Source organism: Asterias amurensis, chromosome 8 (genome assembly GCF_032118995.1).
Source record: "Asterias amurensis chromosome 8, ASM3211899v1".
In the NCBI taxonomy this organism is placed as follows: Eukaryota; Metazoa; Echinodermata; class Asteroidea; order Forcipulatida; family Asteriidae; genus Asterias; species Asterias amurensis.
Genome location: NC_092655.1, coordinates 5,809,435 through 5,834,517, shown reverse-complemented (window position 1 = coordinate 5,834,517; position 25,083 = coordinate 5,809,435). Strand labels below are relative to the sequence as shown.

Genomic DNA, 25,083 nt, shown 5'->3' with positions numbered 1-25,083 from the left:
GTTAAAAGGTATTCTCCACACGCCCTCAATGCTTGGAATCTACTTTTACTTTTCAATCCACAGAGCAACTTAAATGGGCCAGGGTCAGACCAGCGTCTCCGTCATCACATTCCAAGAAAGCATGACAAACTGAGAATAGAGGCAAAGAAACATCCGAAGTGGCCTTGCAGCATCTTTCTCCACAAAAATGACCGGTCACTCACTCAATCTCGTTTGGCTGGAATTTTCAAGTGAACTGACTGGAGGCACATTGTCACAACCGAATGTATGTGAAGTACTGATAGAAGTTACTTGGCTTAATTTAGGCAATATCAATCACATTGAGGTTGGGTATGGCTAGATCACTAGGCCTACAAGCGATGACATTTCACAAATCTGAAGAAAAAAAATGGCAAGCGGATCCTTATTCTAGATCCAGATCCTCTAAGATGTTACGATACTGGAGGCTTGAAGACTCTAGGCCTGTGCATCACTAGAAATACAGAACTAAGGTTTGGACACAATGTAGAGTAAAACTTTCTTCGTTTTGATAATTGCTAAAATTATCAAGGAAATGAGAAGGCTAAAGGCGATTTTGAGAAAACCCTTAAATCATGAAAAAATAAAATCACCAGTAGTCAAATTAAATGATCAAGGGTCAGACCAGTGTCTCCGTCATCACTTTCCAAGAAAGCATGACACACTGAGAGGCATCCGAAGTGGCCTTGCAGCATCTTTCTAAAAAAAAAATGACCGATCACTCACTGGTTTGGCTGGAATTTCAAAGTGATAATGACTGGAGGCATGTCACAACCGAATGTATGTTAAGTACAGATAGAAGCTTCTTTGCTTAATTTAGGCAATATCAATACCATTGAGTTTGGCTACGGCTTAAAAACTACAAGCTATAAGATTTCATAAATCTGCAAAATAGCTTGCAGGTCTAGCTCCCCGCTCATTCTAGACACGAAACCTCTAAGATGTTACAAGTACAGGATGCTTGAAGATTCTAGGCCTATGCATCACGAGAAATACAAAATTAAAGGTTTGGACACGTCGTAGACTATTTCTTCCACCATTTCGGTGATAGCTTTTACTCCTTGCAAGGAATTTTGTAGGCTAAAGGAGATTTTGAGAAAATTCTGAATTCGGGAGTAAAAAATCAATCGCGAAGTTGTTTAGTACCTAAAAGACTAAGTCACAAGCCTGGGTATATGACTGATGTCAGATGCCCCAGTACTGTATCCGAATCCGATTCAGTACTGCTGCATATAGAAGATGACTCCGCAAGACAGCCATGGCTTAATTTTAAAGACTTGAGAGTCAGTTCAGGTAAATAGTTGACATACTTGCTCACGGTCAAAAAATGAATTTTTTTAATACTTTGTTGGTGGAAGGGCCTTTGGGTGCAAGTAAACAAAATTGCATTTTCAATTCTATATATAGCCCGTTGCCATGGTTACGGCTCATTTTGTTTTTTGGCCATTTTAGGCCGATTTTGGGGTCTGAAAAACTGGTTTTTAGCTCATATTTACAACTCCACCCAACCAAAATGCAACATTATTTCAAAAAACCTTTTATATCACTACAAAGTATCATCCTTGGCCTTCCTTGAGAAAAAAATGTATTGCTTTAAATAACACCCTTGTGCTATTTTTGCATTATGCATTACAGTATGTTTTTAGAACTTGCAAAATCGACATTTTTACCCCATTTTTGGACCCCAAAATGTCAACTTGCCAGGGGTCTCAGAAAATTTCCCTTTCGGCTGTGATTAGGGCCAACATTGGTCTTTCCATATCTGGTGTCAAAAACTTGGGCAATTGTATCCTGTTGTGACAGTACTGCCTCAAAACTAGACTTTTTTCCCCAAAACATGAAAAATGCCTTTTTAAGGGTCTCTTCACATAATATCGACATACGTGTCCATGGTAAAAAAAAAAAGGAATATTTTTTTTATACTTTGTGGATGGTAGGGACTTGGGGTGCAAATAAACAACATTAACATTTCTTAATAACAAATTAACAGCAAAGACTTAAACACAATTTGTATGATTTTCGACCTTCTGGTCACACCTGCGCAAAACAACTGTAGAATTTGATATCAATTAAAAGGCACTCAATACCCTCTATGGATGCCGTATCACGCCTCAAACTGAATACATTTGCATAAATGAATGATAAGGAGAAAACACTCCCAAATTAGTTATTGATTTGTTTTGCTGCCAATGGCGATTTACTGTAAACTCAAAACTTTTCCCTCAAAACTTTTCCCTCGATCTATTTACACGGCTGCTGTATTGCACAATTATTATATACACCAGATGACCTTTGACATTTAGATGACCTCTCCCAGGGGTCAATCATATGACGGAGGAGTAGGTTGGTATCTTAGATTTGATGATAGCTTGGCTTTCCTGTTCAGGAGAAAAGAAAAAAGAGATAACACAATTATGCATTTCCCTTGAAGGTGAGTTTTATAAATCAATTAAGTTTGAAGAGACAGCGTATATTGGCAAATTAGGGTCACTTCGTCCAATTCAATTGTGCACTAATTAGATTTGCTTAAAAGGGCAGGGTATATAATGGTATTGATTGTTGAAGTGACCTCAACGATAATAAACCAATCATGATTCGCCTGAAGCGATATCACCTTTAACAAAACAAAGGTTTGTAATAATTAAAATAAAAAACATATACACTTAGGCCTAACTATTAAATTTGTACACTATTCTAAGATATGGTTGACATGATAATATTACGTTTCAGTAAAATAGTTTGCACAGTGTATACACCCAAACCAAACAGTGCACTCTTAATATCTCAGGCTAATTCCTGTCATAAAAAAATCACGAAAGTTCACTGAGTGATAGGATTTCACTGAGGAAGGACAGTATAATTTCCCCTGGGGCCTCAGTTTATTAATTTTTATTTGTATGAGAGAAAAGCAAATAGCTGCTTTATTAATACATTGTAATATAGCATGGACATTCGTCACTTAAGGGGGTTCAGAAAGGAATAGAAAAGTAAAAAGGATGCAGCACATTCTAAAATACAAATAGAAGAGTAGTCTTTTATAGGTTAACAGGGTAAATGCTGAACACTTTACCCCTTGGGTGCAAAAGAAAAAAAAGAAAAAATGAAAAATTGGATTAGCAAAGTGGAGAAACACTTTCACATTTTAGCTCGGGCTTAACGCAAGCTTTAAAGAAAAACCACATAGCTTCAACTAAATTACAGGGGTTAAGGTACAGCCAAAGTCCCAATAGAGAGCTTGTATTCCAAGCCCTTCAAGGCGGATGAATGCCAAGTTTTAGCACTTATCTAATTTTCTTGACAGCTGATGAAATAGGTTTTACACCAGACACATTACGGGAGTTTCATTTGCGTAATGGTCACAGGTCGGGTGAAATTGTGCGCTGAATGTGCTATTTTAGGCCGGCTTAGCGTGGAGCTAGACTGGGAGGCTAGCCTAATGTACGCCCTCTGGCTTGGGAGATTGTGTTGGGACAGCTTGGCATCTGTATTCCAATTAAGTGTTATTGAATTTCTGCTGTTATAAGATTGATGGGTATGATCCCTTTACCATACAGCTACCATTTTGGTTTAGTAACCTCTGTCTTAAGGCAAATTGTGGACGTCTATTCACAGAGTTCTAAAAAGGTTGCCAGACTATTTTTCGCACCAGGCTTGGTTTGGAGTCTGGACCCTATTAGTTGGGAGAGCTAAACGGTATTAAAGGAACACGTTGCCTTGGATCGGTCGAGTTGGTCTTTGAAAAACGTTTGTAACCGTTTTTTATAAAATGCATATGGGTAGAAAGATGTTGTAAAAGTAGAATACAATGATCCACACAAACATGCCTCGAAATTGCGTGGTTTTCCTTTTACCTCGTCGACTAACACGTCGGCCATTTATGGGGGTCAAAATTTTGACTCCCATAAATGGCCGACGGTGATAGTTCGCACAGTAGAAGGAAAACCACGCAATTTCGAGGCAAACTTGTGTGGATCATTGTATGCTACTTTTAAAACATCTTTTCAACCATATGCATTATATAAAAAACGGTTAAAAACGCTTTTGTTTTGACCAACTCGTCCGATCCAAGGCAACGTGTTCCTTTAAATAGTGAAAGAAAAAATAGTGAGAAAGTCAAAGAACAAAACACATAGTTATGACACATTAAAGAAGATTGTAGTAGAAAGTTATCATTATAAGAAGCTTGACAGCGCCCTCTTTGTCAGACACTAGACATAAAGGGTGTCTCTCAAAACTAGTGATGACTGTACAAAAACAGTGACAGCTAAATGGAAGGAAAATAGTACATGTATGATAAAGTGACATGTACTGACTGCAAATGACATCAGTGACATTGGCATATCTCACCAGACAACAATAGCAAATGTTAAAACAACAATAGGTACAAAGTAACAAGAGGTTACCAATGGCAATTCATGGAAATGGTAATATCAGCACATATCTTAAATGAATACAATAGCAAATGCAAATAGATACACCAGCATTTGCTCTAAATGACAACAATTAATATTGAGATAAATTAATATTTGCATCTCCCACAAATGAAAATAGGAAAACTGCATTGATGTAAATGACAATTGTGACAAAAAGAGATTAGGTTACCAAATGCATTTGTCACAATTGATAACAATGACAAATAAGATAAGGTAACATTGGCATATCTCAAAAAATTACATCAAAAGCAAATGCAAATAGGAACAGTGGCATTTGGTAAAAATTTAAATAGTTATAAATAGAGATTAGGTTACCAATGGCATTTCTGACAAGGGATAACAATGGCAATTGAAATAGGGTAAAATTGGTATATACATGACATCAAAAGCAAATGAAATTCAGAACACTGGCATTTGGTACAAATGACAATGTCAAAAAGAGATCAGGTTACCAATGTCATTTCTGACAAACATTAACAATGGCAATTAAGACAAGGTAAAATGACATATTTCACAAATAAAATCAATAGCAATAAATGACAGTTGTGACCAATAGAGATCAGATTATTAATGTCATCTCTGACAAGGAAAACATTGACAATTCAAATAAAGTAGAATTGGCATATCAAACAAATGACATCAGAAGAAATATATGACAATTGTGATAAATAGAGATCAGATTATCAATGGCATTTCTGATAACGTAATATTGGCATATCTCACAAATTACATCAATGGCAAATGGAAATAGTAACACTGGCATTTAGTAGAAAAGACAAAGTCACAAATTGGTTTCCAAATGCATTTCTGACAAATTATAACAATGACAATAGGGGGATAAAGAAAAATTGGCATACATGTGTGTATATCAATAGCAAATGAAGATAGGAATAATGGCATTCAATATAAGTGACAATTGTGAAAAAAGGGATTATGTTACCAATGGTATTTCCTAAAGATTTGTGAGAATGACAAATGTGATAAGACACTGGTAACACTGGCATAGTTCACAAATGACAAAAATAGCAATGGGAAATAGGATATGCTGGCATTGCTACAAATGACAACAGTTGAGATTGAGTTATAAAATGGCAATTCAAACAAATTATACCAATGGCAAATAAGATAAGTTTATATTGGCATATCTTTAAAAATGGCAATCGTGAGAAAAAAGACACGAAGGTACATGCCAACATCAGTATATCAATGAAACAAGTGACAAGTAATAAAAGAGAAAACTGGCATTTCTTATAAATGTTGTTTCTAATAAAATGCCACAATGCAATGGAGATACATGTATAGAGGTTAAGTAACAGCAACAACAAAATTGTGGCTTTGCCGTACAATGACAGTAAGGAAGACAGGAGATTAAAGAGCAATGACACATATTTATTACAAGACACTTTTACCTTTCCACAGGCCTGCTCTATCTGCTGTAATGCTGCTGTAACCAGCTCCCTGTAATTCTTGTCCATCAGTTTCTTGGAAAGCTTTTTAAAAAAAAAAAAACAGAAAAGAATTATAGGACAAGAAAAAATCCCTTCAAATTGTACTAAGGAAGTACCAAGGAAGTTTGATTAAAACTTAATTGAAAAGAGTCGATGGATGTTCTTTGGAAAGCAGAAAATTAAAAGTATCCTGAGCATTTTTGCAAACGTTTCTCTTTTAATCAAAGTACTCAGGTTATTGATCGAATATCAGCAGGATTCATCAAATGTCACACCAGTTGAAATGTTTTCCATCTATGTTTGGACAGCCACACACACACATCACCAAAGAACCAATAATTTAAATCACTTAAGTAACACCAATGCCGTCTTCTTGGCAAGCTTTGCAAACAGTGTGAAATGTTTTGTCCGATACAGAAATTGATCTTTGTCAGCACAAAAACATGTTCAGCTGACAGTGACAGTGTCACAAACTTCACCAGAGTACGTTCAATATTCTGGAAAGAGATCAATTTGGATGGAGAGTCAAAGAAGATTAAAACGAAACTGAAAACAATCAAACACGTTTATTCCAATGAACTGTTCGATTAAGCTTTGAAAAAGGGTCAAATGTGAGAACACTAAATTGAAAAACATTTGTTGATGTAACATTCTGGGCATCAGCTTTTTACTGAAGTCACTGAGAACTGCAAATTTGATAGAACATTTCTCATGGAGAAACAAATAGCTGCTGTAGGAAATTATTTTGTTATGGACATCTGACACTTGGACAGTGTGTCTCAGCGAAATTTCTATGGATTTGTTCATCAAACTTTGCAAGAGTTCCTGGTTCAACTTACATAGCTGAGTACTGACTTGAGGTAGGGATTAAGCTGTGGGCCCACCGCTACACTCAGGTGAACGAGTGACTCCACTGCTCCTTCGAAAACAGAACCATTGGAGGAACCCTGAGATCAAAAGCAAAGAAAAAGAGATAAAAGTAACTGAAATTAATGAGCCATATTTCCGGGGTTATATTCATTCATACCCAAAACAGTTATTAAAGATTGGAACACATTACCACCACAGACATCTAATCCATCACAGACAATAAAACTTTTAAAGGAGCCGTTATAATCCACCTCTAAAGCAAATTGAAACTACGGCGCAACAAAAGTGACAAAACGCCTATTGATTTGTGCAGGGCGAATCGCGTATACCCCCGGAAGTGATAAAAATACTATTTATAGCGCCCTCGCACGGTCAAAAATAAGGCGCATTACAGTAAAGTGAGTTTGATATTGGACAGTGGACATTGGACATTCACATAGGCTGTATAGCGAATGACCAATATCAAGATAGCAAAGTAGACATTCGCTTTACAAATCTATGTGAAGGTTCGATTTCCAATAGAGAAATACAGTTATAGCTCATAACACTGTGAACCACAGTGGATGTGATCTCTCTACAAAAATGGTTTTTAAGGTGGCTCACTTGTATGTGATATGTAGGGATTGGTAGAGATCTCTACCAATATCACATCAAAGTGAGCCACCTTACCATTTTTGTAGAGAAATCACATCCAGGCGGTTCAAAGTGTTAGCCATCCAACCTTGAGCTGCATTAACACCAGGGGTCATTGCAAATTTTAGAACACAACCCCAAAAGCGGCAAGATCTTCTGAAGGGGAAGGCAACTTTTTAGTATAGAGTAATAAACCACAAGGGAAATTGTCTAGGTAAATTAATTTTGGGTTAACCAAACACAATTTCCTTAATCAGGACTTGAACCTGTGACCTCCGGAATAATAAGCTGGCACTCTGAAACTGGGCCAACAAGTCCTGGGGCGGATTGCACCGCTAACTTGAAACATGCTTAGACAGTCTTTAATTATAGACCGATTGCAATAGCATGGTCTATAATTATAGCCAGTCTTAAATCTTAAGCCTGCTCTGAGCTGGCTATAATCGGTCTTTGTTTTGGTTTTTAAGATGGTGCTGCATTTGTTAGTTGTAGATGATTTGATACAAAGAGCTCTACGATGAAATTGTGTTTTAGAAATAGATTACACCCATTAGAGGCATTATGATGATGATACTTTGTATCGTTAGTGTCATATGTTCCCAATAGTACAAATTATACAACTGGATTGGTAGTCTACCTATTTTGTCAATATCTTTCTTCAAGGGTAAGGCAGAAGCCATTCAACCTGTAAATGCTTTACAACCAGCCAGGGGTAAGCTTTGAAAAAGAACCTGAGAAGTAGCACTAACAGGATCACCTCAAAAGGGATGAGGATTTTGTAAATTTCTAATATCGAGGAAGCAAAGATAATAGAGCGCTGCAAGGCGCAAGATGAGGAACTGAACCTTTATCTATTGTTGGAACGTGAAATACCCATGGGCGGCATTTCAGCAAGTGAATGATTTGTTTCCCATTGATAGGAATGGTCTCTGTCTGCACTGATCTGCACAGGTCATAATAGTTTCTTGCCGAAATGGCGTCCAGTGGGATTTCACATTCCAGCCCGAGTTACGCATCGCGGCGCTATATAATCTTTGCGAGGCAGTAACAAACAACCAGGGAAACGGATGAGTGGCTTCTGACAAACATAGAAGTGTTCAAACTCCATTACAGCAACCAATGTAATTATATGTCTAACTGCTTAATAATAACTCTTAAATAGTAGGGCAATTCCAACGAATGATTACTGCGCTTCCAACATTATTAGCCCTGGTCACTGGGTCCTATATTTCATTCCTTAAACTATCTCAGCTCCGGGGCTGTTTACAGCCTGTGCTGCAAAGTATATGTAGCGCGCTAAGCTAAACTAATCACAAGAACAACCTCTGCCCTCACAGATAAACATTTCCCCTGGGTGATGAGAAGCAACTTCATAGTTGTAGTATCTTGCTCAATGACACAAGTGTCATGACAAGGTTTCAACTCTAGAACTTGAACCAAAACCCGAGTCCGATGCACTTAACCGCTTGGCCACAAATTAGTATGGCATTATAGACCAATTTCCTGGCCAACTTTTGCTAAGCTACCTCATACAACCGAGAATAATTCTTAAATCCTTTAGGGCAATAGGGCTTGGCCTACATATTATTCATTTAACACTGAGCCCTTGATGTGCATTCAACCTCCCTGTCTTAAAAATAAAACCTTAAAGTAGGCCTAAACCCAATCTTGCAAACATCCCCTTAATCAATCCTCTTGGCTCCCCGCCCTTATTGACCTAATGAGCTTTAAATACTTGAGTTATTGAAACATCAAATATGAATGTAAATTAAAATGAAATTTAAATCAAAAGGTGGCCAGCTGCAACAATTTAACACACTCTGTTAACTTTAATGTTGATCTTGTTTAATGCTCGAGTGCTGTTGTGTTTTAAGTGTCACGGTTGCCCCGTTATGATGAATTAGCTGAGTCTCCGTTTTAACACTTTTTAATGAAGATCTAATCAAGCAAACCCAAAGAGGTCCAGTTTGTTTATGCAGGCAAAAAGCAATCAACAGCCTTCCAGGACTCACTTTCACAGGGCTGCTAAGCACCATAACAATTGTGCTTACTAGATTGAAGTATATCCAATCAAGCAATCTCCAAAGGGTCCCGTTTGTTTATGCAGAAAGGCAATCAACACAGCCAGTTTACCCACACCCTTTCCTTCAGGTACCTAATTTAATAGCTCTTGCTGCCAAGCACAAAACAAGTTTGCTTACCAGAATAAAGTTACCATCTTTAATCAAGCAATCCCAAAGAGGCCATGTTGGTTTATGCAGGCAAAAAGCAATAAACACAGCCAGCTTACCCACCCCTTTACTTCAAGTACCTAATTTAATAGCTTTTGCTGCTAAGTACAAAACAAGTTTGCTCACCAGAATAAGGTTAACATCTTTAACCAAACACTCAAAAAGAGGCTCTGTTTGTTTATGCTGGCAAAAAAACAATAAACATAGCCAGCCTACCCCATTCAATCCAAAAGGAATTGTTATTACTTTTAATAATACAGTTTCCCCCCTGCTAATAGCAGGCTCATGAAATTGAGCCACGAAGGTTGGATTTCAAAAGAATTGACTAAACCATACCATTATTTGCTTATTGCTCATTTGCTTAATTGTTCATTTGATAGTGAATGTACATAATGTTGATTCCAACAAATGCTTGTTTTTATTCTTCATAGAACTCGGGAAAGTACTGAGTAGACAGTGCCAACTGTTATACAGGTAAAACCAAAATGAAAACTCTTTATCCCGATGCAAACTTAACATCTTTTAAATGCATTACAAGTTACAACAGGCTGTGTTTTCTCTTGGAGGAGTGGGATTAAGATTGGGGGGGGGGGGGTGGGGGGTTCTAGATGGATACAGGCACTAACCGAGATGTGGTTTAATCCATTAACAGCTCATACCCTATAACTATTTCAATCAAATTCCAACATTCCCTTTTAAGATATTGGAAGTTCACATCTTAAAAAGGGTAGGGTTGAAACGGGGTGGGGTTGAAATAGAGGGGGGTTGTAGATGGGATACAGGCCCTAACCCTATTGATCTCTTAATCAGCTCACACCCTATAGCTATCAAATCAATCAAATTCCAACACCCCTTTCTCGATATTGGCAATTGACCTCTAGGGGGGAGGGGGGTGAGAGGAAGGGGGTTGAGAGGAAAGGGGGCCTCTGGGTAAAATTTGTAATCACTCTGCGGATCTTACCAGATTACGAGTTGATTAGAGTGGAATCTTATTGAATTCTGCACTCAAAAAGACGTGGTGGGGATTTCAAGCAGGGTTAAACTAACAGTAAATGTGTTGTGTAAGGCATGTATAGAACCCAGTGCACTTTTGGAAAAGAGAAGGGGTTCGCCCAAGTGTTCCTGGCTGTGACTGCTGTACGCGCCGTTAAGCTTGGGCGACATCACGATATTATCGAATATCGCGATATTAATTTGGAAACGATTTCGATATCAGATGGATTTGGTTTAATCGAAATATCGGTATATCGCGATATATCGCGATACATCGTGATAATCGCGATATCGATTAAATATCGTGATGTATTTGCTAGCTGAGACATCTTGCACCCCATAGGTTTGGAGTAAAACCAGAAGAATAGGTCATTAGAACACCTCTCTTATGCCATGACTGTCTCTTCTACAACTTTCACTTGGAGTTTGAAGGCTGATGATGTCAAATTTAATTAATCGCGATTATATCTAATATCGCGATATATTGTCGCAATATATTGTGAATAAAATAAATCGATATTGCCCAAGCTTACGCGCCGTAGCACCTTGTAAACCATTATAAGGTGCTAATTAATCGGGTCTCAAATCTCATCACTGTAATAACCTATCTTTCTGAAAGTTTGTATATACTCAGCGCCTTGAGTACTCTGTTTGGTAGATACGTGCGCTATATAAGACTTCAATATTATTATTATGCCCCAGAGTAGAGTTCGGAATTAAAAACAAACCCATACAGCAAGGTACATATTTACACAAGGTGTTAATGCAAACTGAATATATATAGGCCTACATTAATAATATTAGGTTGGGGTTTTACCCATTACCTATGTAATAAGCACTGCATAGTCAGTGATGCCCGCATAGTGCAGAAAATATCCAGGGGCACACTACTCATTTGGGATTTGAACCTGGGATCCCCGTATTCTAGCCTCAGCAAGCACCTTTGTTTTGTTACAGGCTTGTGCAGGATACAGGTCCCTCGTGCTGCGTTCGCAATAAACCAGTTTAAGCTAAGAGACAAATCAATGAGCCATCCTCCTTGATTTTGAATCTGCATCCAACTAAATATTGTAGTGCCCTCCGCCCCCTTACATCAACACTAATAGTATATTTTTACTCATCATAGATGTGTGATAAGCACTACTGCATAGTAAGTGATGTCAAAATCCTGCAAAAATGTCAGCGAGCATATTACTCAGCTGTGATTTGAACCCATGACCACTTTATTCTAGCCTAGGTAAGCACTATGATATGCAATACTTATCTCACATAATTTTATGGGGTTAAACTACAATTTATATTATTCTATAACCCAGAAGCAAGTTAATCCAGCTCAGGTGGTATCAGCTGCTATTTATATCAGTTTTAAACTGGCCTCTTGTACCCTGGCACCAGGACTGAGAGTCGTTGTTGAAAAAAAAAAGTCCAAAACTAAGATACAAATTTTTAGAGGTGGGCAATTCCACACTAATGGGCACAAAAGCGTGACATGGGAGGAGAATGTTTGATAGTAGTAACAAAATGAAGTATGTTGTCATGTATTTTTGTCTGTGTACCTTCAGAAGCACATGAGGATTGTGGTTAACAGAAAAAGAGGATAAATGACCGAGTTTTTTATAAACTGGAAGGATAAGTCTTCAAGATTTATACGTACGTAACAAGGACAGACATTTTGGTTATCATTTGATAGAAAGTATACTAAAATAAATGTATTGCCCAATGTTGTCCAGATACCAATTCTACAGACCCTTCGAGATAGTTACCAGCCAAAATTAAGAAATTTTCTTCCCTGCTGTTTAAGAAATTTAATTTTTTTAAACAAATGGTTACGTACAAACAAAGACAGAATTTTGTCACAAATTGTCTGTCCAGTGTTTGTACGTTACTTTTTTCCCGTTTTTATTGCCTTAATACCCACAGCAACATCTCAGTTTTATTGCTTACAATCTTTAAGAGTCAGAAAAGTTACTAACACAATATTTTGTAATTGATTTCAAACTTTGTCTTTACTTTCCAGGCCATGTGTCTGTCTTTTGTTACATACGTAACACATTTTAAATGACCTTGTAATTCGTAGAGGTCAATGATATATATATTTGTTTTTAAATAGGAACAATTATAAACAGATTTAACATGTAAAGAAAAAGACTGTAACAAAATAGTTCCCTTTGTCTTGCTCTCACATGCCTATCTTACAAAGTTATCCCATAGGTCCATTAGTGTGGAATTGCCCAGGTATGTTATAATAAAGAATTGGCACCTACCAATGCAGTCCGGAGTGGCACAATGATCCTTGGTAAGACGGTCAGTGCCTTGCTACTCACATCAGAAACTTCTAGTAGTTCCTTGAATCCTTGCCGTGCAACAAACTGGTATGGATGCTTGAATTCTTGCAAACCCTGCCAAATCAAATTGAACAAAAATTAAACAATGAACTTCCAAAGTGCAAAAAAGGGGAAATGCATTTGCAATTTATCCTCAACGATTAACCCTTTGTGGATAAACTTTCCTGAAACTTTTCCTGAAATAGCTTTGAGAAGTTGCCTTATTGTAACTAGATGTTTATATCTGTCTAGTGCTGTGACTAGCGCTGTGACCCGTAGGGGTGATATTGCTAGTGAATATGATGAAGAAATGTCAGTTCTAGATGTGGAAGGAATCACAAATTAACAAAGAAACACAGAGCAGACATGAAACTCTGGACTTACTACTATTCATAACATGGTTGACAGCAACCAACTGGGGGTAATGACATCAAAGCATACATACTCACAATCATTCACTTTAACACTTTTTTTCAAAGTAATCCGATATCACATGAGCATATGGTCATTGTACTTGGATCTTTAACAAATCCCAACACTAATGGACATTTTATTTAGCACCAGTATCCGCCAGTTTTTAGGCTGACGGCGGATGAACATTATTACCCGGTCACTGAGCCATTTATGTAATTTCTTAAGCCACCTAAGCTGCCTGGGGGAGAATGCAGTCTGTGCTGCCAATTGTCTAGCACATTAAAGCTAACTCAATCACAAGAACCATCTCTGGGGTATCCATTTACTCCGAAGAAAAAGAACCAATAGTTAAGTGTCTTGCTCAGGGGTACAACTGTCATGACAGGTTTTCGAACCCACACAGCCCCATAATTCGGCCACCAGAACTTGAGTCGGGTGCACTTGACTGTCTTGCCTTAATGATTTACCCATCAAGGGAACTCAGTAAACTCCCATAAGGGGATATATATATATAAACACCAAGCCGGCAACAACCCATCTCGCTCATACAAACATTGGTTTAATGTCAGTGGTTATGAGTTGTACACATCAAGAAATTGTGAGTCAGTACCTCAACGACAATACTCATTCTACTCATTGTGAAATCAATGGTTAGCCTGGAGGGATTAGAACCCACAACCTTGTGATTGCAAGTCCTGCAGTCCAACCACTGGACCACAGTGACCTGCTTGACCAGAAAACACCACAAAATGACGGGCCATGTTCGAATTGGCGGCTACAGCTACGGCTACCGCTAGATTTCCACGTCATCATGCTTTGACGTATAGGACGTCCTTAGTAACAGCAACAGCCGCAGCCATAGCGGTTGACATAAATTCAGATACAGCCTTAGTAAAGATGACCCTTTACTACTAGACTAGAATTTGTTCCACTAAAAAAAAAAATAATTCAATTTACCTCAGCTAGGGTTATCAATAGGGGGTCAAAGGGTAAAGTTTCTGGATTGGCATCCCATTGTAGTTTGTGCTTCACTGAACCGTGTACCAACCTGGAATCAAAAGCAATCAGAAAGTAAATGAAAATTTTACAAATAACTCCGTATATTGAAGAAAACAACCTAGGCAAATAATCTAATAAGAGAATTTTAGCAGTTAGAAGGTGATTGTTACGCTTCGCACCTGGGTGTGAAATGGAGAGTGCTATTACTAACCGAGGAAGACAGAATTTATAGCATAACATTCCATTGCACAACATGCACTTCAGTGGTGAGAGTAACTGTGATGACAAACAAGTCTGAAACTAGAGCATGAAATTCTGGAGGTGGGTTGGCATTTTCAACTTTTGGTAAACCCTAGAGTGAGAAATGTTAAATTTGCATAACCTAGATGCAAATTTAGCATCCTATTAAATCATTGCAGTATAAGCTGCTAAAATTTGGGATGTACCAACCTGGAATCAAAAGCAATCAGAAAGAAAAGGAAAAATTTACAAATAACTCCTTAAATTTAAGAAAAACAACAAGAAAATAATCTGACGAGAGAAAATATCTGAATGCTAGCAGTCAGTAAGTTAATGAAATGCTATGCACCTGGATGTGAAATGGAGAGTACTAATTACTGACTGAAGACGGAATTTATAGCATAACATTCCATTGCACAACTTGCACTTCAGTGGTGAGAGCAACTGTGATGACAAACAAGTCTGAAACTAGAGCGTGAAATTCTGGAGGTGGGTTGGCATTTTCAACTTTTGGTAAACCCTAGAGTGGAAATGTTAAATTTGCATTTAACCTAGATGCAAATTTAACATCCTATTAAATCATTGCAGTACAAGCTGCTAAAATATAGCATTTGAACTACCTCTAGCTACCTGGAAAAAACTGACTGGGTGATCCTGAGTTGGTAAGAAATCTGCTACAGAAGCAACGGTCGCAGGTTTGAATAAGGGAATCAATGTGTGGTGAAGAGGTTTTCAACAAGTGGTTTAATTCCAACGAGGCCTGGTTTTTGATAATTTTACCGAGACGAAGTCGAGGTAAATTATCAAGAACCAGGCCTCGGCGGGTTTAAACCACTAGTTGAAAACCGATTCAACACACTTTGATTCCAATTCATAAATACCTTTTCGGTCGAAAAACATCAATACTTATGGTCAAAAAGTATAATAAATGCAAAAATTATAATTTGTCAATGATTTCTTTCAACACAACACCCCTCCAGCTATAAAATGGTAAGGCCCAGCCAAGGCCCTCGGGTAAACAACTCCTTATAAGGGAATGCTGTGCGCGTCATGCGTATCGTGTGATGTGGCACAACTGTCTCGGCCTTGCCCTCGACCAATAGGAATGAAGAAACTGTCTTATAAGCACAGGTGCAAACTCACGTGTCAAGCCCATGTTTCAACACTTTTTACTGGTGTTATACCATCCGTTCAAACAACCCCCTATGATTCCCTCTCGACCAATCAGAATGAGTATACTGTCTTAGGTATTTATGAATCCCATTTAATATGCCTGTTATTTTTGTATAAAAAGTACTGAATATTATACACATAATGAATGTTTATGAGTGCAATGGTGCGAATATGTTCATGAGTTGAAAGATGGAGTGTTCTATCCAACGAGGCGGAGCCGAGTTGAATGGAACATTCCAGCTTTCAACGAATGAACATATTCGCACCATTGCACGAATGAAAAACATTCATTATTTGTTTTATATAACATCCAAGTAGATCTTTGTCGTTTTGATTGAAAGATACAACTTTCAAAACAAACAAAGCGTAGGCCTCCAAACGATGCTAGTAATTTTACTCATATGCCTTGCTGCGTTACCAAAGACACGCACACGCAGTGATGTTTTTACTCAGCTTTTTCGTTCCATCCGAAAAGTACCATTGCATGCTGGCAGCGTGCAATGGTACTTTTCGGATGGAACGAAAAAGCATGGTGAGTGACTCAGCGTGCAATGGTACTTTTATTTGCTATCACGTGACAGACAATCCTCCAATCAAATGGCAAGGATCTGCTTGGGTGTTAACACACATCAGTAAGAACAAAATAGTACTACGAGCTTTAAGGAACAGTATCCTCAGCTACCAGAGAAGTTGATCAATGTGCACGAGTTCCTTAAAGAAAAGGCGGCTGTTTTTAAACCAAGCAATCTATAAGTCAGTCGTCAGGCGTTTGTACAAAATTTCTTCTTCCAAGTATTTAATACTAGGCACTCAAGGGCTCCTTCAAGAAGTGCCTCAGTAGCGTCAACACCCTCATCCAGACACTGAGTGAGAAGAAAAGGACAACCATAAGAGGTCCTTGATTGAAAACCTCACGAACAGAAATTCCCAATCTTCTACTTCAGGCAAGGTGCACCAAAAGTCCAATGTCCTCCAAACTTCATAGATTAAAATTCGCTCTGAAAAAAAAATGTATTTTATATGAAAGCAGTTGGAGGCAAACCTTTTAAGACACTGGACACTATTGGTTATTGTCAAAGACCAGTCTTCTTATCTCACTTGGTGTATCTCAACATGCATAAAATAACAAACCTGTAAAAATTTGTCTCCCCATTACTCGTTACCAGGTAAGGTTTTATGCTAATAATTTTTCTGAGTATTTACCAATAGTGTCCACTGCCTTTAAGCGCACAATTCATACCAAAAGGAAACCAACTTTTTATCTTGTTTTTAGTTTCATTGTAATTTGAAATGTTTTGCCATTTAAATCTGTGTATCATGTATAATTGCTTTTGCCAATTAATTTAGTCTTAACTAATTAATGTTAAGAGAAAACAGAATCAAAACATTTCAAATGTAGGTGGGTCTGGAAGTTTGAGAGACTTGCACAGTCTTGATAGACCTTTGGTCTTTCACTGACAAATATTTCATGAGAAACAAATGAATTTTTTCAGCAATCGACATCAAGACAAAAAACGAGAGTTGAAAAACGAAGAAAATTTTAAAAATAGCTCAGTAAAATGAGAACAACCTTCCTGAACCCCACCCCCATCCAACCATGTAAAGAAAATCCACAATTCCTGAAGTGACATTCAGCTGATGATTGTCTGCAGGCAGTGCTTCCGATGCCCCATAAAGATAGCGCAGGAGTTCATTTACATATTTCTTGCCCAAGGAATGTTTCAATCTGGTGGTTGACAGTCGACAAGTTGAGATCTTGCATGGAGAGTGAGGGCTTAGAATTGGAAAATGGCTTGAAATTGCAAATAAATCAATACCTTGTGGGTGGATAAACCCTTGCCAGGGTGACGGAGAGAGCAGATTGTTCTTCTCTCTCAACATGGAAGGCAGGAATTAAAGGTGTCAAACTTTGGTTAAGTGTTTGAAAATCGCAGAGTACTTTACAGGAATCACAGGCCTGGAATTTCATCTTTGAACATGTTGAAAGGGCAAGGCCATTTTCTTTTTGCAAAGGGCACTGCCAAGGCCAACTAGAGGCAAAGGAATCAACCAAGGGTCATATTTTTTTCCTTTCAATTTTTATTTTATTTTAAGAGAGATCGCTTTAGATCACAAGTCATTGGTTAACTTTAGAAGGGCACCAAGGCCAATACCAAGACCAGAGGCAAAAGAATCGACCAAGGATATTTTTTGTTTTCCTTTAAATGTTTTTGTTTTATGAGAGGGTTGCACTTAACTTATTCGGGCTGTTGTCCCAAATCAACTGTCACCAGGGGCAAGTTGCCACCTAGTGTACTCCTAGGGGCTAAAACAGGGTTACTATTTACCCCTTTACAGTCCGTAAGGATGTTGGCATGGGCATCATCCACTAGAAGCCTGACTTGTAGAGCAGAATGCACTAGGAGAGGGCTACTGCCACCAGGGGCATGTTGCCACCTACTCCTAGTGGCTGAAACAGGGTTACCCCCTTTACAGTCCATAAGGATGTAGGCATGAGGTTCATCCACTAGGAGCCTGGCTGGTAGAGCAGAATGCACTACTCTCCCAACATTTTACGAATGGTTAAGTGCCTTGCTCAAACGCCACGTGTCATGACCGGGTATTGAACCCACACTTCACCGCTATTGACACCAGAGCTTGGGGTCCGGTGAACTGTACCACTCAACCACAACACGCCCCATTTCATGCATATTATAATTCAGGTTGTGAAGCTAAGGATTCTCAGAAAAGATAATTCAATCAACATAGCCAAGAACCCATTGGAGAGAAGACAAGGAAGGAACTTTCAGTTTAAGAGGTAGGAGGAAACCCTTGAGAATTATTCCAGTTAAAACCCATGCAATTAGGTAGGGACTAAAACCCATAATAAAATATAGTGTCCCCAATGGGATTCGCACCAGAGTCCTAGAGGTGGAATTTTAAAAGTTCAAATTTAAAAGTAAAAATACATATGTTAAAGGTATGGGACTGGTATGTATAAAAATCATTGTTTAATTTTAGTTGGAAAGCTTACTGATTATGAAGTTCATACTAAAACAATTTTTGTGTGTGAAACATTTCACTGTGAAATTAATTCTCATTCCAGAGAGAAGTCTAATAACCAGGAAATATGCAAAAAGCTGATGTCAGTAGCAACCAAAATCAAGGGCTATGTGTTTACACATAAGCTGAAAAATAAGCATGGTTTCACTATTTTCTCCTAACTAATACAGCTAATTAAGCCAAAATTTTCACAGGATTATATTACAAGTGGTCACAAAAAACAAGAACTCTGTCTACAACTATTGTGTCAGCTCTACCATTCCTTTAAAAAATCAACAGTTATTTCTCATCTGGCTTCGGCTTATCTCTGTTACTTTACTATGTCTCAAGATAGACGTCTGGTCCAGGGAAGGAATGAGAAACGGGTAGCATGGATTCTATCAGTGATGTACATGTATAAGTGGCATGGTGGCGTGACTTCAGATGTACAGCAAACTCAGTTGGGAAATCACAATCAAGCAAAGTCAATCCCCTCTGATGTTAATTTGGTTGATATGCAGCGCCGTCTTCAAGCGCAAAGGGGAAAAGAGTTCCCAGTCCTGAAATTCTTAGATGACTTTTTTGGATTAGGATTAATTGATTTCCCACCCTCACCCGGCCCTTTCACGGGGTGCTTCATTAGTGGCACTTTGAAGTTCTCTTTGGACGCCCTCAGTTCTGAGAAGAGATAAGGGTAAGATGTTGTTGTCACCAATCCCCTGGGTCTCTGATTGTGCCGATCGAGGAGACAACAGGGGAAAAGATTTCCCGGATCAGAAATGTTGGATGACTTTCTTGGATTAGGATTAATTGATTTCCAACCATTAACCCGCCCCTTCCACGGATGTTATTATGGAGTGCATCATTACACACTGGCACATTGAAGTCCTCTTTGCACCACTTAAGTTCTGAGAAGATAGGGGAAGATAGGGGAAGATGTTGTTGTCACAAATCCCCTGGGTTTCTAATTGTGCCGATCGAGGAGACACAACGTCTGGGTTCTACAGGTGACCATCGTCAAGTCTGGTGGTTCACAATTACTTTTTTAAAAGATGGGGGGTTGCAGGTAAATGTTCAATCTTTCAGAAATATGCTTGGAGATGAATAAAAAAGCCTATTTTACCTGCATGGTATGCCTCCCTTGGCGTAGACGCTTGCAAAAGCAGATTTGGGGTTCTTTGTCTCTTTAAACTGTAATAAAAAATGGAGAGCAATTTAATATTAATAAACTGAGCTGTCCTGCTATTAACTGGTGAGCCCTGATACGCTATCCACAGGGAATACTATATGATCCACTGGGGTGTCATGGCCGAGGGGTTAAGGGCATCACATTCAAATTCAAGTGGCTACATGTAAGTCATCAGGGTGTGGGTTCGATTCCCGGTCATGGCACTTGTGTCCCTTGAGCAAGACACTAACATTAACTGTAAATGTGTCTTTTCACACAGGGTTAAACGGGTACCTGTGAGGGCAGAGATGGTTCTTGTGATTGGTTTAGCTTAGTGTACTACTGTACATCTTGGCAGTGCAGGCTGTATACTCCCCAGGGAGATGAGATGGTCTAAGGAATGAAACAAACGGCCCAGTGACCAGTGGTAATAATGTAAGAGCGGCATGACGGAAGTGACAAAATCCACTATAAGAAGCCACTATTAATCAATAGGGGATCTTTCATGGTCTGACAAGCTTGTAACACACATGTATACCTTTATATCATGGTACAGCAATCTTGTTTTTCTCCCAATCAAATCAATGTAACCAAGATGAGGCTGGCAGGAGAAACAATCTGTTTCCATTGTGTACAATATTACTGCTACTGGGTAGGTACAGGGAACATGACCAATATGGTGGCAAAATTAAAGGTCTATAGACCTTACTACCGCAACGTCACACAGCCCAAGGTTTTGCCAACCAAGGTTAGCAAAAACTATGCGAAGCCACATTTATACAAAGCAAAAACAGATAGCTACAGTTCGTAACAATGTAACACAAACATTTAAAAAAGAAAAAAAAAAAAGGAGTCAAATTTCTTGGAAATAAAGCAACCAATCATGGGAGGTATTTTATTTCATTGACAGCTTGCAGAAAATGTTGAATACAATGTTTTGACAACATTCGGCTGCCCACATCGACCAGCCCAGTTCGTTTATCAATAATGAAAAGGTCTGTATGGAGTATGATCCATTATCGATGAGGTCAAATGAGGTTGCAGCAGCTCTACAATGTAGGTTACTAATTTGAGACTACCTTAGAGAACCCGCATAAATCATATGAGACAACTCATGTAGTAGTAAAATAATGATTGATCTTTTCACACCATGGGAATGACACATCACACATAGCATGCCTAGGAAGAAACCCCGCTGTAATTACCAGGTTTCAGGATCAATAACTTCCAGACATTAATTAATGAGAAACTAGATGAAAAACGTCACATGTATGTTATCAAAATTCACACATAGTAAAAACACTGGTCGAGGTTGATGAGTCAGTGGTCTCTCATGCATGGCACTTGCCTCTCATTTTTCTCAAAGTAATTAAGTTTCAGTTTACTGAGCTTGTTTAAGTAAGCAATGTCAGAACTTAGGGTGATTTTGGAAAAAACAACATCTCAACTCAAATGGATAGGAGTACATGGTACTGACCCAGTTCACCTGACACCATCAAACTGCAACGAGGTAATTTTGGTTGCGCCATTTTGGAGTCAGTATCCTACAGGTGTGTTATACACACCATTTTAAATGCTTGCAACTATTTTCCCCTGCAATTTAGCTCCCCCATAAAGTCAATAAAAAAATTGAATTGAATTGAATTGAATTGAATTATGAGGAATGGGGGACACAATACAAGAACACTTATTACATTTAATGTAGGTTTGGACAAATTTGTCTGTATACACCTGTCCTAAACAGAGAACTTGTGAAGTGTCCGCAATATCTCAAAAAGGCTAATGGCGAACGTGTCAGACAGTAGCTGCGAGTGGAAGGGGTCAATACATTTCTGAAATCTGATGGATCTCAAATAACCTTGGAGTTACATCCCAAAGGAAAAACCTCTCCTTTTATACCCTCCGGCCCTCCCTCATGATTGCATGTTTCTCAAATCAGACCATGACAGATGAACAGAATAAAGTCCTTTATCTGACAAATCCATACCAATTTTATTCACAGCCCTTCCTAAAAAAAGTATTTCTGGCTGCGCCACTGGGAAGGATAAGTAATATTGGATAATCCTCATTCAACGCACGATCCAAGGTGAATAATCTCAGAAAGTGATTTTTTTTGACAGCTTCAAAAACACACTAAGTTGAAGTAGTAAGGTTTGCAGTAGTAACATCATATAGTGCATCTCTCTGATGAGTTGTGATGGTTTGTACACTGGTTGTGTACAGGTGAAAGCTCCACTCCGATGCATGCTGCAGGCTTCGTGTACTTTGTTGAGTTCAGGTGTTGCACAACTGGGTTTTTTTCAACCGTGTTGAGTTACATTTTAAGGCCAACGTGTTTTTATGTGGAGTATTGTGAGGGAAAGTTAAATCACAGCGTTCTTGTTGTAAAAGTTTGAACCACTAATTTCATATCACTTGTGTAGATAAGATATGAGACAGGAGGGAGCATTAACTCAAGCTCTGGTGGTTCTGCTCAGCAGAGTTTGGGTTTGAGTCCCAGTCGTGACACTTGTGTCCCTGAGCAAGACACTGCACTATAATTGCTTCTCTCCAACCAGGTATATAGCCTGTGCAACAATTATGCACTACTAAGCTTAATCAATCACAAGCACTATCTCTGCCCTCACAGGTACACATTTACCACTCCCCAGGGAGCTGAGATGGTTTAAGAAATGAATTCAATGGCCCAGTGACCAGAGGCAAGTATGTTGAAGGCACTTTGAGTTACCCTTCAGATGTGAAAAGCACTATTTAAAAACTAGGTGTAATTATAGAATTGGTCCACCACTTCACTTGGTCCAATAAGTTGCGGGCGTGTGCTCTCACAAGAACGTGGTTTTGTTTTGCGCCAGGAAGGTGCCCAACCTTTGAGCCACACACTTTGCTGTCCAAATCAATCAGAATATTCCATGCTATGGTAACTCAACACGCAAATGGTTCGACACAAAAAATCCATGAATACCTTATGTGAGTGTCGTTTGGAGTGTTCGGTATAGTACCCAATCCATCAAATTCAAGCACACAAATTAGAAGTGTAGCTCCTGGGACATTGAGTACTTGGGGGTTACATGTACTTGATATTGAAAAATACTATATTATTACCGGATCAATAGTTTTCGGATTCAGTCGATCGGAAGGCTTCTTCATAGGCCGAGCTGCGGGACCTGCCTCCCTGGTGCCCTGGGCATTCTTTGTTGGCGTCAGACCAGATGGTCTGGATGGCTGGGAGGGTTTACCAGGCGTTCTGGACTGGGACCTGGATGATGCCATTGATACAATCACTCAGAGTGTCACTTTAACCTGGAGGTATGGAAGGATTTATAGGATATTATTATTATCGCAATGCAAAATACCAGGCAGATAATCATCTTGTTTACGGGTATTTTTTTTAGCAAGGCTTCAGGTTGTGAGGAAATTTGAATGTGTAAAATTTCTTCAGAAATTTGGCACTTTGTAAATGTAACTGCAAAGTGTCTGTGCCTAACTCTGTGTATAGTTGGAAAACTTTCCACTAATTTGTCACTCATTTATAGCAAAAGGAATGTATCGCATTTGTGGAGGTTTTTTTGTAGACACTAGACTATAGGCCTATTATAATGAAAAATTGGTGGCATATCATTTGTTGCGATAACGTAACCCTCCTCGCTGTCGGAGGGAGGGTTACGTTATCGGACTTAACAAATTGTAATAAGAAAATCTGAACAGGTAAGCTGGTATTGTGGTAAGGATTAAATTTGACTTGGGAAGATAAAGTGGTGACAAAATTTCAGCCATCAACCAAACACCAACCAATCCTGCCTGTTCAACATTATTTTACTTAAAATTTACTTAAAGTCAAAGGCATATGCTACGGCCTTATTTAAATTGTAAAACAAAGGCAAAGCTGCAGTTCTCAATGAGACCTCCTCTCCCTACTAAACCCCTGCTGTCGTAGACCCAGTGACTAGGCTGGGGCACTGTCAGACTGTACTCCTTTTTTCAAAATTTCAATAACAGCACGTACTCCAGACCCAGTCACTGACACTGGGTGTGGGTCTACTCTACTCCTAGAACTTGCGGTTTCCGGAGACGATTAGTGAAACTCCTAGAACTTTGGGTTTTGTTTTGCTATCGTCTCCACAGGAGATGATATTGATGGCGAAACAAAACGGCATAAAGCCATAATAGTTCTAAGACTAAAATTAAGACCAGGTCTACTCACTCCTGTCATGCCCAATGATGATTGCATGTGTCAAAACTCTTTCATGGAGTATTTTTTTGAACAAACCCAACCATACCAAAGGTATTAGCCTACCATACCAGCCAAGAACCCATTTCCTACACAACACAAAACACAACACAGAGGAGGGACATAGTTGCTTGTTGAACATTAAAAAAAAAAATTGTCAAAAATTGTGCATGATGATTGAATGAGCCGTTTCCAGTACTATTCTATCAAATTCGTAACAAACAAAACAAGAAAATTACCACAATTATACTAAAAGAATAGAACTACATTATTTATAGGTGAATGAAAGCATTTCTACATTACATTTTGGTCGGTTCAGCAATCAGAGAAATCTTGCACAAAACACTTCAAAGTTCAAGTCCCAAATACAACAACTTCTGGATTTGCAGGAGGCAGACGATAACATGGTATGACTAAATTCTCACAACTCAAAAGAGAATATTGGCCTCGCGCTATAAAACTTTGTTTGTCGTACTACTACACTCGTGGGATTGCGCTTCATTTTCAATTAGCGGTCTCCTTAAACAGCGCCCTCCTAGAAATTAGCTATTTCAGTTAAGTTAACGGTCTCCTTATACAGCGCCCTCCCACGAATTAAGTAGTTTGGTTTAGTTAACGGTCTCCTTATAGAGCGCCCTCCTGCGAATGGATCACCTCGGACCAATCACAGCACAGTATGAAAGCTTACGTCACCGCCCGTTGACCAATGAAATCACTGCCTCCACCAGCAGTGACCACCAGTACATGTCTTTATCATTGCGGATACCAGTTAAAGATAGGGCACCAGCCTAGGCTGACCTCCTTCGTTGGGGGCGCTGTATAAGAAGACCGTTAACTAAACTAAATAACCAAAGTCGTAGGAGGGCGCTGTATAAGGAGACCGTTAATTA

General features: G+C 38.8%; 1 protein-coding gene across 1 annotated transcript; it reads right to left on the bottom strand.

Moving 5' to 3' along the window:
* Window positions 1–720: 720 nt before the first annotated feature.
* On the bottom strand, window positions 721–24,663 carry LOC139940565 (PACRG-like protein). Its single transcript, XM_071936871.1, has 8 exons — window positions 24,497–24,663; window positions 23,068–23,265; window positions 19,921–19,988; window positions 14,322–14,412; window positions 12,891–13,025; window positions 6,739–6,846; window positions 5,861–5,941; window positions 721–2,396 (listed from the first exon to the last, which is right to left on the bottom strand). The coding sequence occupies exons 2-8, from the start codon at window positions 23,233–23,235 to the stop codon at window positions 2,343–2,345; spliced, it is 705 nt and encodes a 234-aa protein (XP_071792972.1). The 5' UTR covers window positions 23,236–23,265; window positions 24,497–24,663; the 3' UTR covers window positions 721–2,342.
* Between the last annotated feature and the right edge of the window lie 420 nt (window positions 24,664–25,083).

What these genes read in the sequence shown, in the direction of transcription:
- LOC139940565 (XM_071936871.1), bottom strand. Translation starts at nt 23,235, where the DNA reads ATGGCATCATCCAGGTCCCAGTCCAGAACGCCTGGTAAACCCTCCCAG. An exon ending in ATCCGAAAACTATTGATCCG is followed by an intron (nt 19,989 to 23,067) that starts GTAATAATATAG and finishes TTTTTATTACAG; the next exon opens with TTTAAAGAGACAAAGAACCC. An exon ending in TAGAGCAGGCCTGTGGAAAG is followed by an intron (nt 2,397 to 5,860) that starts GTAAAAGTGTCT and finishes TCTCCTGAACAG; the next exon opens with GAAAGCCAAGCTATCATCAA.